We start from the raw sequence: 16,904 nt of genomic DNA, 5'->3' as shown, positions 1-16,904 counted from the left end.
AGGTTCCGGCTTCAATCTGCTTAACCTGAAGTCCTAGAAAGAAACTCAATTCTCCCATCATACTCATTTGGAATCTATCAGTCATCATTTTTGAAAACTTATCACACAACTTTGGATCGGTTGATCCGAATATAATATCATCGACATAAATCTGAACAAGTAATACATAACTATAATAAATTATAAAATAATTACAATTATTAATTATTAATTTTTTTGACAACAGTTTGATATAGTAGGGTTATCTCACTATGAGCACGTAACAGATAAATTTATGGAAGATGTGAGTAATTAATTATTAATTCTTTTTAAATAAGTTATTAAATATATATTATGTTTCTTATAAATAATTTGCTTGATATTTAAGGTAACCGAATTAAGGAAGCGATTTTCTTCTCCATCTGAAGCATCTTTACAAATTAAACCTTTAGTTCCTGCCATTGACTTTGTTAGAAGCACTTTCCAAATATGGGACAAAATCGTTAATGATAGAACTCTTGACATTCCTTCTCACCAGGTAATTTTAATTTAATTTACAAGAGATATTTTTTTAAATATGTAAAATCATTTTTAGATGCTTGACCCCATCCACTAGTAAAAAAAGGACCTTTACCGACGATTTTTCCCGAAGATTTTGTAAACCTCTCCTAAATACTCCCGAGAGGAACAAATCCTTCGGGATTAAAAATAGATTCCGAGAGGGGTGTAAAACCTTCGGGTTTATTAATTATTACCGAAAATTCTACAAAGAACTTTCGGGTTTTACCTTCCCAAAAAACTCAAAAAAATTCTAAGTGTTGGATGTGGGTTAATTGCGAAGGTTTTTGTAAAAACCTTCGGTTTTGAAATCCCTGGTTTTTAATTGCGAAGGTTATTCAAAGAACCTTCGGTTTTGCCTTTTTTGAAAATTTCATTTCCGAAAGTTTTACAAAGAACCTTCGGTTTTGCTCATCAAAAAAAATTATAAATTTGGTTATGGTTTTTTCCGAAGGGTCTTTAATAAACCCTCGGTTTTGAATAATATCAAAACCGAAAGTTTTATCAAAACCTTCGGCCTCAACCTCTATAAATACAAACCCTAACCCTTCTCTTTTTCATTCCACTCATTTCTCCTTTCTCTCTCTTCCGTCGCTGCCGCCTGCCTCCTCCAAGCCGCGGGTTCTTCTCCTCTCTTCAGGTAATTTGTTTGATTTGGTTTTTTTGTTTTGTTTATTGTAAGATTTAGATTTCTTAAGTTTATATATATATATATATATTATAGATCTAGATTTATGTTAGTTTACGTTATTTTGTTTGATTAATATATATATACATATATCTGAAATGCATTTAGGATATGGGTGATTCGACATGGAAGAGACTTCGGCAAACACCGGAGAAACTGCATCCGTGTTACCAGAATCTGATAACACAATCAGAAATTGCGGCACGTGAGGAAGAGGTCAGAAAGATGACGCTGGAAATGGAACAAATCCGATTAAGGGATGCCGAAAGAGGTCGTTTGCTCAGTGAAATCAAAGCGGACCGGGCCGAAATGTCTCAGAGATTAGAGAATCTCGAACAGGAACTTGTCTTGTTGAGGAGTCGACTGAATCAACCACCCCCTCCTTCCACCCCATCTAATAATTAATTTGTAGATTTATTATGGATTTATTATGGGTTTATGACAGTTATGTTTTAATATTTATGAATTATTTTTATTATGTTTGTTTGGTTTTGTTTAATATGTTTAAATAATTATGTTTTTGTTGACTTTTCACCTTTTTTTAAAAAAAAAACCGCATCGCCAAAACCGAAGGTTTATTTGAAAACCTTCCGTTTTGACCCATTTTTTTTAAATCTTGAGGTAAAAACCGAAGGTTTTCAAATAAACCTTCGATTTTGACCTTACATTAAAAAAATCAGATTTTTTTCTAAGGGTAAAAACCGAAGGTTTTCAAATAAACCTTCGGTTTTGACCTAGCATTAAAAAAATCAGATTTTTTTCTAAGTATGGGGAAGGGTAAAAGCCGAAGGTTTATTTGAAAACCTTCGGTTTTGACCTAGCATTAAAAAAATCAGATTTTTTTCTAAGTATGGGGAAGGGTAAAAACCGAAGGTTTATTTGAAAACCTTCGGTTTTGACCCCTCATTAAAAAAATCTGATTTTTTTCTAAGTATGGGGAAGGGTAAAAACCGAAGGTTTATTTGAAAACCTTCGGTTTTGACCCCTCATTAAAAAAATCTGATTTTTTTCTAAGTATGGGGAAGGGTAAAAACCGAAGGTTTATTTGAAAACCTTCGGTTTTGACCCCTCATTAAAAAAATTAGATTTTTTTCTAAGTATGGGGAAGGGTAAAAACCGAAGGTTTTCAAATAAACCTTCGGATTTGACCCCTCATTAAAAAAATCTGATTTTTTTCTAAGTATGGGGAAGGGTAAAAATCGAAGGTTTTCAAATAAACCTTCGGTTTTGACCCCTCATTAAAAAAATCTAATTTTTTTCTAAGTATGGGGAAGGGTAAAAACCGAAGGTTTTCAAATAAACCTTCGGTTTTGACCTAGCATTTAAAAAATCAGATTTTTTTCTAAGTATGGGGAAGTGTAAAACCGAAGGTTTTCAAATAAACCTTCGGCTTTGACCTAGCATTAAAAAAATCAGATTTTTTTCTAAGTATGGGGAAGGGTAAAACCGAAGGTTTTCAAATAAACCTTCGGTTTTGACCTAGCATTAAAAAAATCAAAAGGGTAAAAAACGAAGGTTTTCAAATAAATCTTCGGTTTTAACCCTTTTTAAAAATGGTCAGGACCGAGAGTTATACGTAAATCCTTCGCAAATACACATAAAAAACGAAAGTTAATGTTATAACTTTCGGTTTTGACAATTCATAATTTGTTAAATTATTTTGTTTTTAAGCCACTAATCTTAACTCCTAACTAATATAATCAAGTGTGAGTTATATTTCAAAAATGAATATTGTGTTTTATGTTGAAATGTTTATGATTGTGTTTGATTATTATAGAGAAGTGTATTTATGTTTGAATGTTTATGTTTGATTATGTTAAGATTGTGTTTAATGTTTGATCATATGGATTGTGCAATATTGCAAGGATAACAAATTTGTTAAATCGATGTTGTTTAAGGTCATTAGAAGGTGAGAAACAAAAGAATTTAACAAATTTGTAAGTGATAAAACCGAAAGTTAAATATTTAACCTTCGGAAATATCCATCTCAAGACCGAAAGTTATATATACAACTTTCGTTTTTTATGTGTATTTGCGAAGGTTAATTATATAACTTTCGGTTTTTACATTTTCAATTTTTTAAATTAGAGTATTTTTTCTTTCCAATATAGACTCCTAACTAATATAATCAAGTGTGAGTTATATTTTAAAAATTTATATTGTGTTTTATGTTGAAATGTTTATGATTGTGTTTTATTATTATAGAGAAGTGTATTTGAATGTTTATGTATGATTATGTAAAGAATATGTGTAATGTTTGATCATATGGATTGTGCAATATTGTAAGGATAACAAATGTGTTTAATCAATGTTGTTAAAGGTCATTAGTAGGTGAGAAACAAAAGAATTTAACAAATTTGGAAGTGATAATCCCGAAAGTTATATATTTAACCTTCGGAAATACCCCTCTTAACCGAGAGTTGTATATAAATCTCTTGGTTTTTAATAAGGGTGAAAACCGATAGTTGTATATAAAACTCTCGGGTTTTAAGTCAAAACCGAGAGTTGTATATAAAACTCTCGGGTTTTAATAAGGGTCAAAACCGAGAGTTGTATATACAACTCTCGGGTTTTAATAAGGGTAAAACGAGAGTTATATATACAACTCTCGGGTTTTAATAAGGGTAAAACCGAGAGTTTTATATATAACTCTCGGAAATTACATCATAAAATTAAAAAACGTGCGCCTCTTTCTCTTCTTTTTCCCGATTTCATTTCTCTCTTTCTCTTCTTTTTCCGCCGCACTCAACTCTCTCCCCGACGAACAAGCCGTCGCGCGTACTCCCTGCCGAATACCTTGCGCCGCCGCCCTGCCGAAGACCTTGCGCCGCCGCCCTGCCGAAGACCACCGATTCTTTTGAAGAATCGCCCTCTGCCGCCGCCGAAACGTGAAGAATCTCTGCCGCCGCCGCCGCCGCCCTGCAAGGTTAGTTTTTTATTTATTTTGCAATTAGGTTAGATTATTGTTAGATTGTTGCAATTAGGTTAGATTAATTTTAGATTCTTGTTAGATTTTTCAGATTATGTTAGATTATTGTTAGATTATTGAAGTTAGGTTAGATTATTGTTAGATTTTTGCAATTAGGTTAGATTATTGTTAGATTATGTATATATTATTGTTAAATTAGGTTATAAGTTTAAGATTAGGTTATTGTTAGTATGATTTGGGTTTAATTTTGATTGTGGTTGGTATGATTTGGGTTTAATTTTGATTTAGGTTTGATTGTGGTTGGTATGATTTGGGTTTAATTTTGATTTAGGTTTGATTGTGGTTGGTATGATTTGGGTTTAATTTTGATTTAGGTTGTGATTGAGGTTGGTATGATTTGGGTTTAATTTTGATTTAGGTTTGATTGTGGTTGGTATGATTTGGGTTTAATTTTGATTTAGGTTTGATTGTGGTTGGTATGATTTGGGTTTAATTTTGATTTAGGTTGTGATTGAGGTTGGTATGATTTGGGTTTAATTTTGATTTAGGTTTGATTGTGGTTGGTATGATTTGGGTTTGATTTTGATTTAGGTTTGATTGTGGTTGGTATGATTTGGGTTTGATTTTGATTTAGGTTGTGATTGGTTTGATTTGTGTTAGATGTTGTTTCATTTAGGTTTTGGTTTGATTTTGTTTAGATTGTGATTGGTTTGATTGTGATTTGGGTGTAATTTATTGTTTTTAGGTTTGGATTACGAATTTCAGCCGCCCCCTGCCCGCCCGTCAATCTACATCCGCTGCTCTTCTTCGTTGCTCTTTTGGTGCAAGGTTAGTTCTTCGTGTTAGATTTAAGTCTGATTTATGTTCGATTAGATTTATGTTAGATTAGGTATCATATCTGATTTATGTTTGATTATGTTAGCTTTTCATGTTAGATTTAAGTGATATTTTTGTTTGATTTGATTTATGTTAGATTAGGTATTAAGTTTGTTAGATTATGTTGGATTAGATTGGGATTGAATTAGAATTGATTGTAGGTTAGAATTGTTAAATGCAATGAATTATGTATGAATAAAATTATGTTGGATTATAATTGATTGCTTCAAAAGGTGTATGAATGATATAATTCTAGATGATATTTATGTTGAATTTTGGTCGGATAATGATAGATTAGTTAGAAATTATGTTAACATTATGTAAGCCTAATTCATTTAGACAAATTTAAGTAATTAATAATGCGGGTTGTTTTCCATTTTATTAGAAATATGGAAGTACCCGATAAAAGTTGGATGACCTTACGTCGAGATCATCCAGATTACGAGGAAGGTGTTAACAAATTCCTCGAGTATGCTGTTAGGAATACATCCCGACAAACCGTGAAATGTCCCTGCGTGAAATGCTTGAACACGCCGTTTATGGAAATAGACGAAGTGAAGACTCACCTCATCGTTTATGGAATAAATATTCATTATGAGTATTGGTATTTTCATGGAGAAAAGAGACGCACTACTCAAGTGGTTAATGAAGATGTCGATGAAGATGCCGATGACTACGATGATGATGACGACGATGATCAGTCGGAGGATGCCGTGCCGGAATTCAACGATCCGAGACAGGAGATGAATAATACAGTTAATGAACAGGTCAACGAAGAACGTTATATGCACGAATTTATAAACGATATGTTCCCCAACGTTAATGACGTCCCGAGCAACGATGAACCAGTCGAAGATGCGCAAAGATTTTATAAATTACTTGATGATTCCAAACGGCCATTGTATGAAGGTGCTCGAATAACGAAATCATCGGCACTACTGAAACTACTTCACATAAAAAATGTATGTCAATGGACGAATTCTTCGTTCGATATGTTGCTGCGTCTGCTTAAAGACTACATATTATCGATTGACGCTCAATTGCCAAACTCGTACTACGAAAGTAAAAAATTCATTACTGATATCGGGCTTAAATATGACAAGATAGACGCATGTAAGAACAACTGTATGCTATTTTGGAAGGACGACATAAATGAAGATTCGTGCAAAGTTTGCGGTCTTTCAAGATGGAAAGTCGACCAAACAAGTGGGACAGTTCGGGAGAAGCAAAACGGGAAATTCATTCCAAAAAAGGTGTTGAGATATTTCCCTTTAATACCAAGACTGCAAAGACTATACATGTCCTCAAAAACGGCTCCAATGATGAGATGGCATAAAGAAGGAAGAGTTGACAGTGATACGTTGAGACACCCCGCTGATTCCTTAACTTGGAAGACGTTTGATGAAAATTATACAGATTTTGCTTCAGAATCTCGAAACGTAAGACTTGGTTTATCAAGCGATGGGTTTCAACCATTTGCAAATGGGAAAAAATCATACAGTGTTTGGCCGGTAATTCTCGTACCTTATAATGTGTCACCCACGACTTGCATGGATTCTAGCAATTTCATCTTATCTATGTTAATTCCGGGTCCAAAGAGTCCGGGATATGCAATTGATATATTTCTCCAACCATTGATCGAAGAGTTGCATGAACTGTGGCAAACAGGTGTGAAAACGTTTGATGCACACACCTCGCAATACTTTAACATGCGAGCGGCGTTGTTGTGGACCATTAACGACTTTCCCGCATACGCGAATTTATCAGGGTGGAGTACGAAAGGTAAATTTGCTTGTCCTTGTTGTAACAACGACACAGTATCCCTTCGATTGGTTCATGGTTCCAAACAATGTTACTTGGGTCACAGACGTTTCCTTCCACCGAAGCACAAATATAGAAGGGATAAAGAGTCGTTTGATGGTCGAACTGATTATAGAGATCCCCCTAGATTGTTAACGGGGCAAGAAAGTTATGAGCAAGCACGAGACCTAGAAGACATTATTCTTAGTGCGGATATGAGCAAGAGAACAAAGATATATCATGAAACGCGGGGAGACAATTGGAACAAACTTAGAATTTTCTTCCGTCTACCTTATTGGAAATCGCTATTATTGAGACATAATTTGGATGTGATGCATATTGAGAAAAATATCTGTGATAGCGTGTTGGGAACAATAATGAATGTGAAAGAGAAGACTAAGGATGGTCCTAAAGCGCGTAAAGACTTAGAACTCTTAGGCATAAAATCATGGTTACATCCTATAAATGATGAAGAAGTTGTTCATTATCCAGAAGCGCCTTTCACTTTGACATCCGATAATAAAATACGTCTTTGTAACTTCTTGAAAAATCTTAAGTTGCATGATGGGTTTTGCTCAAATATCGGGGGTTGTGTAAATTTGGAAGAGAAAAAGCTTTCGGGATTAAAGAGTCATGATTGTCACATTTTGTTGGAATATTTAATTCCTTTAGCAACTAGTGGATTGCTTCCAGAGTATGTGTATGATGCGTTAGTAAATTTGTCTCGTTTCTTTCGGTTGTTGTGCTTCAAAGAGTTGATTCAAGAGGACCTGGAACAATTGTACATGGATATTACATTGACACTTTGCAAATTTGAAATGATTTTTCCGCCGTCAATCTTCGACATCATGATGCATCTCCCGGTTCACTTGTCATTTGAGGCTTTGCTTGGAGGACCTGTTCAGTATCGATGGATGTATCCCTTTGAACATTACATGGGTACAATGAAAAGATATTTGCGGAATAATAACCACCCCGAAGCCTCTATAAGCGAGAGCTATCTTGTTAACGAAAGTATTAGTTTATGTGCCAGGTATATGGAGGAACAAGATCAAGAAAATGCACAACCTGAAATCTCGGGGATTTCAATATTTGCATCATTGGAAGACCTATCCAACGGAAAAGTATACAACTTGGATTATATCGATCGAGTGACAGCTCATTCTTACATTTTGAAAAATTGTCCCGAAGCTGAACCTTTTTACACGTAAGATTCAATGTTGTTGTTACTAATTAGCATTAAAGAGTGTTACTAATTAGCATTCGATCTATTTGCAGAGATTATAACAACGAGTCCAGTGGAGAAACGTTTGCCGCATATTTCAAGCATCGAGTGAGTAAATTACAAACCATATATCCTAACTCTTCTTATTCATATTAACAACTACATTTCAGATACATATATAGGTCGCCCATTTAGCAGAAATTAACGACATATCAAGAGACCGCAAGATTTTAGGAGAAGGTCCAAGTATGTACTCGTCTATGTATGTTTGGTGTAAAGTAAACGGATTCAAATTCTGTACAGAAAAACACGACGAAGGTTTGACAACTCAAAATAGTGGGGTGGTTGTTGAGGGGTACAACGGATCTGAAACTATGTCATACTACGGAGTTTTGACGGATATAATCGAATTACAATACTATTCTCACAAACGAGTTGTTTTATTCAAGTGTAAGTGGTTTGATACACACTCGGGGGAACTAGGAGTGAAAGTGGATAAATATGGCTTCGTAAGTGTAAATGTAAACCGAATTTTGAAAACTCAAAGTCAAGACCCGTATATATTGGCGAGTCAAGCAAAACAAGTATTCCACGCCCCTGATATGTCAGCCCGACCCGGTTGGAAGATTGTGACAAAAATAAAACCGCGGTTTACAAACATATAGTTGAGATTAATTAATTAGGTAGATTTAATTATGTTTTTAACTTTTTATTCATTTTTATTACTACTTTATTTCAATTATTCACTCATTTTTATTAATGGTGTGAATTAAGAATGTCTGAAGGTCCTAAAACAACTTGGAAGAGTATGAGGAAGACACCCAAGAAATTGGATAAGAGTTACCAAAACCTACTTGCCCAATCCGAGTCGTTAAAACGACGAGGATCGTCTTCTAGAGAGCAACCACCGATTCCTGTGGTTCCGATAGCTACTGCGCCTCCCCGAACATACGAGACTGAAGACGATGATGACCTCGCAGAGTTTATAGAGAGCACATTCGCTGATAACCTGCCTAGCGATGAGGCTGAAGACGAGGGTCTTGAGGAGCCTATCGAGGAGCAGGATGACGAGGAGGAGCACGGGACCACTCCCGACCCATCATCGACAGGTATTTCGTTTACAAATTAGTTAGTGTTTCAATTGATTGACATATTTAATTAAGATTTTGATAATTTTGAAGAATCTTCTGCCCGCAAGAGACGGGGGAAGAACAAGAATATTGCGCTGTCTAAGAGGCTAGCGGGGACGAGGATCCCTCTAACGTTTAGAGAGAAGGATGGGAGGCCAGGCGGTACAGACGTGGGAAGGACACGGTGGTCTTGACATGTTGGGTCGATTATCCGGGACCCCGCAGCCGTCTCACACCGTCTTCTCAAGTGGAAGGCTTTAAGTGCAGACCAATTGGATTCACTGTGGACTGCTATCAAGGTTAATAATTATTACTTCATTATACATTACGTCATTAAATAATTATTTTTCACATTTGGATGTTATTTTTTTCAGGATCCGTTCGAAGCGACTAATGGTGACATTGAGTCTTTTCGAACGACAGGGTTGGGACACGCCAATCAGATATGGGATAGATGGCGGTCGGATTTGAACAAGAATTATATCCGCGTCCACAAAGGAGACGAGGCGGCGGTACTGGCTAATCCTCCACCGGACTACGATCGAGATGATTGGGAGTTTGTGTGTCGCAACCATTTCTTCACAGAAACGTTTAAGGTACGGTTTCATAATTCAAATAAGAGTTGATATTAATTAATCTAACTTCATTTGTTATTTCAAATACAGAGACACAGTACTACAAATATGAAGAATCGGAAGAATCTGAAATTCCCGCATCGAACGGGAAGTAGACCGTTTGCACAAATTGAAGACGAGTTGATAAGTACATTATTTGTAATAACTTAATATAAAGATTGTTATTAATTATATAAATCATTTATTTCAACAGGCGATTGAAATGGGACGGCCACCGTCTGTAATTGAAGTATTCAAGAGGACCCGTACACCAAAACCGACACAAGAAAACCCAACACCCGTCCCGGACGAACACGTGCAAGAGAAAATTGTAAGTGAATGGAATATGCCTAGTTTTTTTATTATAGAAATGATATTTTATTTGAATTGTGCAGGCTGAGATGGAGGAGGTTGTTAGTAACGAACCGGGAATATCTGATTTTGAATTGACGGAGAGGGTGTTTGGACAACAAAAACACGGGGTCGTCTTCGGAATGGGATCAGGCGTCCGGCCCACACACTTTCGTGAGGATCGTCGTAGTGGAAACAGTTCACAGCGTAACAATCAGCGCTTGTTAGAAGAGAATCAAATGATGAAGCTCAAGCTGGAGGAACTGGAGAAGAGGGATGAAGAAAGAAGGCGCAAAATGGATGAAATGAAAGCGAAAAATGAAGAAATTCTGGAAAGAATGGAGAGGGAGAAGTCAGAGATGAACGCAAGAATGGAGAGAATAGAATTGTATATGAGGCAAGGACCACCTCCTCCCCCCACAAGCTAAGGTTGTTTCGATTCAAAACATTTTTTCATTAGTGGTTGAATTTAGAACAGATTGTTCGGAATATTAGTTTGGTGTCGAATTTTGTAATGTTCATGATCAATTAATGTGATCGTTTAATGTATGTTCATTTCTTTTATCATTGATATATTGGTTTGGTGGCTGAACAGGTTTTGGTTGCGAACAAAATAATCCGCACATTTTTAAAAATTTACATGAAAAAACCGAAAGTAAAAATGAAATCTCTCGAGTTTTCTCTTTGTGGAAAAACCGAGAGATATTAGAAAACTCTCGGTTTTTAGCCGAAGAGAAAACCGAGAGTTATATGAAAAACCCTCGGTTTTTCCTCTTTTGGGATTAACCGAAAGTTTTGTAATATCTCTCGGTTTTTCCACAAAGAGAAAAACCGAAAGTTCTTTGTAAAACCCTCGGTTTTTCCACAAAGAGAAAAACCGAAAGTTCTTTGTAAAACCCTCGGTTTTTCCACAAAGAGAAAAACCGAAAGTTCTTTGTAAAACCCTCGGTTTTTCCACAAAGAGAAAAACCGAAAGTTCTTTGTAAAACCCTCGGTTTTTCCACAAAGAGAAAAACCGAAAGTTATATGAAAACCCTCGGTTTTTCCACACAGAGAAAAACCGAAAGATATTTGTACAACCCTCGGATTTTCCACAAAGAGAAAAACCGAAAGTTCTTTGTAAAACCCTCGGTTTTTCCAAAAGAGAAAAATCCGAAAGTTTTCATATAACTCTCGGTTTTTCTCTTTGTGGAAATCCCGAGAGAGTCAATACCGAGGGATGGCGAGAGTTACTAAAACCTTCGGTAAGGTCTCTTTACCGAGAGTTATATGGTCAAAACCGAGAGTTTTAACTCTCGGTTTTGACCACTTTTTCACCAGTGATCTTAGGATAAGACCAGTTAGAATACAGTATAGAGGCTAAAATCACCATTCTTAGGACACTCAAAATAAGAATAATGAAATGACTGAGATTTATATTTTGAACCACAATGTGTGTTAACATTACATTTAACCAATTTAACTAGATTTTTTTTTTTATCGTTGATAATAACACAAAATTATTATATTTATTTAGCATAAAATAAAATATAGCTAGTGAAATCATAAATAAGAACAAAATTATTTATTTTCTCTTAGAACATTCCAAACATATATTGATAATTACTATGGTGATGAGATGTAGTTTATATCTATTATACTCTTATTCATTTATTTCTTTGATTATCTAACTCTTTTTTTTTTTAATAAAATAGTTTTGTTTGAAAAAAAAAACATTTTGTGAACAGCTCATTAATTTGTTATTAACACAAATATATATTTATAAACCTATTACCTTTGTCTTATCAAATCTTAAACTTATAAACTTAAATACTAATTAGAGCATGATTATGATTGAATATTTAATTATATTTTACATGATGCTCTAATTAATTATTTAAGTCTTTATCTGTCCATTTAATAATAATAATAATAATAATAATGTATATTGTTATTAATGCATTGCCAGTATATGAGTGTAAATGAGTTGTTATTACCTGTCAAAGAACTTTGGACTGAGATCACTTAAATTAAAAAAAAAAAAGTTATATACACTTTCTTTTATATATTAAAATAATTCTAAACTATATATTAACTTAGGTTAGTTTCGCTTTTAATTGAAAAAATTGTATAGTATTTTTTAGGAAATTGGTAAACAATAAAATATTGTCTTAATACTTATTTTGATTTTAATTTTTGCATGAATCAATTCAAAAAAATATTCCCCTCCCAATAATGTTATTTAAAAAAAATTAACAATATGATATGTTTTCAGGTGATGATTGCTAAAATTAAATGTGAACAAATTGACAATGATAAATTTAATGGGTTCATTACTAACGAGGTATGGATATTAACTAGTTTATTCTTATAATTATTATATTTAATATAATAGTTAATTAATTTATTTAATAGTTCCGCTCTGAATTAATTTGAAGGAATGGTCTCAACTGAAAGTAGCAGTTAGTAGCCCTCCAGTACAAAATTTTGGCCAAAAAGTTACTTCAATGATTGACAAATACTTAAACGAGTAAGTCATTATCAAAATTAATTAATTATTAATTGCATCTGGCTTTGATTATAATTTATTAATTTAATTAATCATTCAGATACGAGGAAGAAGCCGGATTTTACGATGAATTTGTTAAAGCTAAACAAAAAAAGAAGCTAAAATAGCGCTTGTTACAAGTAATTAAATTATTATTTCTGAATATTGCTCTAAAAATTTGAAATATATAGGTTATTCTCTATTATTTATTTGTCTGATTATATCTCGATTTATTATACACATTGCATGTTAGGAAATCAAACCAATATTTGATTCCTTACTGGACAACCTATCTTCCCAAGCTCTAAGTGATTTCAAATTAAAAATCGACAAAGAATTGAATGAAGGGAAAAAATTTAGCCAGGCTGCAAATTGGTCTAGGATGTTGACGATGTTTGAGAGTGCATACGAAGGTATATATTTTTAGTAGATGATCTATAATAATTATTAATCATGAGATCTTAATCTTACTAATAATAATAATAATTGATTTTTTAGATTCAAAGATTCAACAAGTGGAATGGACAATTGCAAAAAAAATAGAATGGACATCTGTAAATGTAAAGAAGAAGTTGGTGGCTCAAATGAGAGATCATGCGAATTCCATTAGGTCAATTAAACAAAATGAGTTTAAAAACCAAGTTATGTCAAAACTAAAAAGTGGATTGATCAAGTCTATGGGAGCTATTTTGAAAACACCCGAAAATAATATGTGGGATAAACTTAATGATCTCTTTCGTCACGAGACAGACTTGGCTTACTATGAGTTTAGGGCTGCCCTGGTGGACTTCGGGGTAGATAACACTACTAAATTGGAAGAACTTCAAACTTTGATGGGATATGGAAGACATATAATCGAGAAGAGTGTGAGGAAAGAAATTCCACAAATTGTGCAGATCATGCAAAAGAAGTAATTAATTAAAGTCATTTTGCCTTCTTAATTAATTATTTCAAGGAAGCCACTTATTGATTATTAAATATTTAGGTTTTGTCAAATATTGTTGAATGAATCACCCGACTCAATTATTGCAAGAACTTGGAAAGGAACCGACAACCTTCAGGACATTATAAAATTGGCTCGTATTGAGGTATATATATATCGTCCTCACTAATTTTATGCATATTTATATTCTTGTTATAATGAAATAAATTAATTTATCATTATAAATTTCAGTGTGTAAATATTATATCGGTTATGGCTATAAATCGTTTGGAAAATAAGGAAGGTGACAACATTCAACAAATTCTAGTTAATACTTTACTACAAGAAGGTGGAGAGGAAAGTCTCCCATCTAATAATTGGGATGGGGTAATAAATATTATAAATTACTTTTTATTATTTATTTAATGATTTATATATTTAAAGCTGATTATTAATAAATCAGGTGGAGGCATCTAAGACATTGATTAGCCCAGCTGCTTGTGCTATTATTTGGGATCAGTTTCTAAAATCCTCTGGCTTGATTATTAATTCTGTTGAGCAAACTATTCAAGCAAGGGTATGTATTTTATTTTAATTTTATTAGTATTAGTATTATCTTTTATTTCTTTAATATTTATATTCTTTTATTTTTGTTGTTATGTTAAATAAGATTATTTAAATAACTCACCATCTTTTAACTATCTTTTTATCAATTAAATTAATTAATTATTACTATATTTTAAGTATTTTTACTTAAAAACTCAATTATTCAAATCCAATACCTAACCAAATTATTTAAATAACTCAAATAAATTATTTAAATAATTCAAATCCAAATTTCAAACAAAGCTTTTAAAGATTATTATTTTACAGATTGATGCTGATAAAGCAGGATTAGCTCCAGATGATGAGGTTAGTTTCTAAATTTCACAAATCATAGAGTAGAAACTTGTTTGATCTTGAATTTTCTTCTTGTTCTTTTTTTTTGATTTTTTACCAATTTTCATAAATTATTTATTTATTACATTATTATTACTCTAATTATCAAATTACTTATTTTATGAATTAAAATATTTTATTGTTTGATCATTTTATGAAATTCAACTATAATCAAACATTACTTATACACCCCCTAATCAATCATATTACTAAATTCATTGATTAAAATATTAAAATACTCATTATTTAAAAATAATAATTTATTTTATCATTATATATTAATATATTTTTAAGTCATTTAACTCAAAACAAAATCCACCTTCTTAAAATCACCCTCAATCGTAATTATTTAAATAAATCAAAATTTATTTAAATAAGCTACAAAAACATTTTTTTAATTAAATTTAAATATAAATTATTTTTTTGGTAATTAAACCAACTAAAAATTCAAATAACATTATTTTTTAATCTTTTAATAAAAAATCCAAAACAAAACCAGAAAACCAAGATATAAAATATACATGTCCATGTTCCTTCACATGTTCCTTCACGATCATTTAAAAAGAAATCTATTCTTATATATGTAAAGAAAAAAAATACATGTTGAGTTATGAATAAATAATAATAATAATATTTGTGTTTGATTTTAATTATTTAATGACAACATCATCAGCCCCGCTGGTATGAAACGCTTCAGAGAATATTTTTTCCTCCTGAAGGAATTCCTATTGTTATAAGATGATCTCGTTAATGGCAAACTAATAAAATTGAAGGTATGTATTTTAGAGCTTCGTTAATTATTTTCATAGCTCAAATTTACGTATTTATGTTCTATTTGTATAATATAATTTTAAATTTACAAACACTAATTCGATAACTATTAATGTCTATTATGAAAGGTTAACACTACCTTACAAAGCATGGTTTGGAGATGGAATTACCGGCGAAAAGAATGAAGCTTCAACCTATATCAACAAATAAATAATTTACAATAATATATTTATATGTTATTAATGTAATATTTCTATAATTGTGCTTTCTATTTCTATTGGATTTTGTGTATTGTGTAATAAACATCTGTCACTATTTTCTTCTTGTGTTACATTTGTTTCTAATAACATTATGTTTCCTTTTGTTATAATTAAGTTATTGTTTTTGTGTTGGATTTGTTTCTAATAATTTTTTTTTTGTTTTTATTTACATTGTTATTTAATTAAGAGTTAATATGTTCAAACATATATTGTTACTTTTATTTTATATATAAAAGGAGGATTAAAAGTTTTTTGTTTTTTGGTATCGATGAGTTATTTGATAGATGTGATTGAGGTATTTTGAGAAAAATAGGTTTCTTTACAAAGATTTAAAAAATATTAATAAATAATTTAAAATAATATATAAGATATTATAATATTTTGATTAATGAATTAAAATATAAAAATTGTTTAATTAGTTTGAAATTAATTAAATTATCGTATTCATGAAGATCTTATAAAGAAAATGTTTTTTTTTTTAATTCAGAACTGTCACAACTCAAAGAAATTTCAAATTATAGTCTCAAATGATTTTTTTGGAATATAAATCATTTTATTATTATATATATATATATATATATATATATATATATATATATATATATATATATAAACATGAAAATTTAACCTACTTCAATTTATAATAATTTTATTAATAGTAAAATAATATTTATTAATTTTTAAATTTAAAATAATCCAAAAGGAGATTAAAAATAAAATTAGGTTTAATTATTGTAATAATTAAATCCTAATTAGAAAAATTAAAAAAAATATAAAAATAATTTGAGTTTAAAATATTGTATTTATTTTACTCAAATTAAACCCAAAAAGATGTTAAAATTATTTAATTATGATTTTAAACATAAATATGTAAAATTTATGGTTTAAAATAATTAAATAATACCTCAAAATACAAAAAAATAAAATAAATGAACTAAAATTTTATTATGTTGTCAAAAATGTTTTGTGTATTAAATTGTTGAAGAAAAAACGCAAGAAAAAGTTAAAAATTCGATTTCAAATAACCCTTTTAATAAAAATAAAAATTAATATTCAGTGCAGCCGAAAATAAAAAATCAGCTCCAGTAGGATTCCTATCCATTAGATTAGCGCTGAATTTTTATCCACGCCTACCAGCTGTAATTAAGCACGCGCGGGCTCGTTCCACACTAGAACAACTAACGGGACGTTAACCCCATTAGTCTAAATGCTCCAGCGCTGACGGAACGCCAATGAAATGCAATGACGCATTTTGTTTAAATAAAACGATGTTGTTTTGTTCGTCTCCTTCGCGAACTCCGGAGGCCCGCGACGGACACTGACGACTTTCCAGAA

At 31.8% G+C, this 16,904-nt stretch overlaps 1 protein-coding gene across 1 annotated transcript; it reads left to right on the top strand.

The window, feature by feature from the left end:
* Positions 1–274: 274 nt before the first annotated feature.
* LOC124930110 (protein ROOT HAIR DEFECTIVE 3 homolog 2-like) lies at positions 275–14,523 on the top strand. The gene is made up of 12 exons (XM_047470471.1): positions 275–283; positions 368–517; positions 4,529–4,540; positions 4,659–4,674; positions 4,900–4,982; positions 12,405–12,473; positions 12,931–13,090; positions 13,176–13,587; positions 13,663–13,765; positions 13,852–13,986; positions 14,063–14,176; positions 14,473–14,523. Exons 1-12 carry the CDS (start codon positions 275–277, stop codon positions 14,521–14,523), a joined length of 1,314 nt encoding a protein of 437 aa, XP_047326427.1.
* The last annotated feature ends 2,381 nt before the right edge of the window (positions 14,524–16,904 follow it).

This window comes from Impatiens glandulifera, chromosome 3 (assembly GCF_907164915.1).
Source record: "Impatiens glandulifera chromosome 3, dImpGla2.1, whole genome shotgun sequence".
Classification (NCBI taxonomy): Eukaryota; Viridiplantae; Streptophyta; class Magnoliopsida; order Ericales; family Balsaminaceae; genus Impatiens; species Impatiens glandulifera.
Note: the sequence above shows the minus strand (reverse complement) of the source record. Positions and strands in the feature narration are given on the sequence as shown.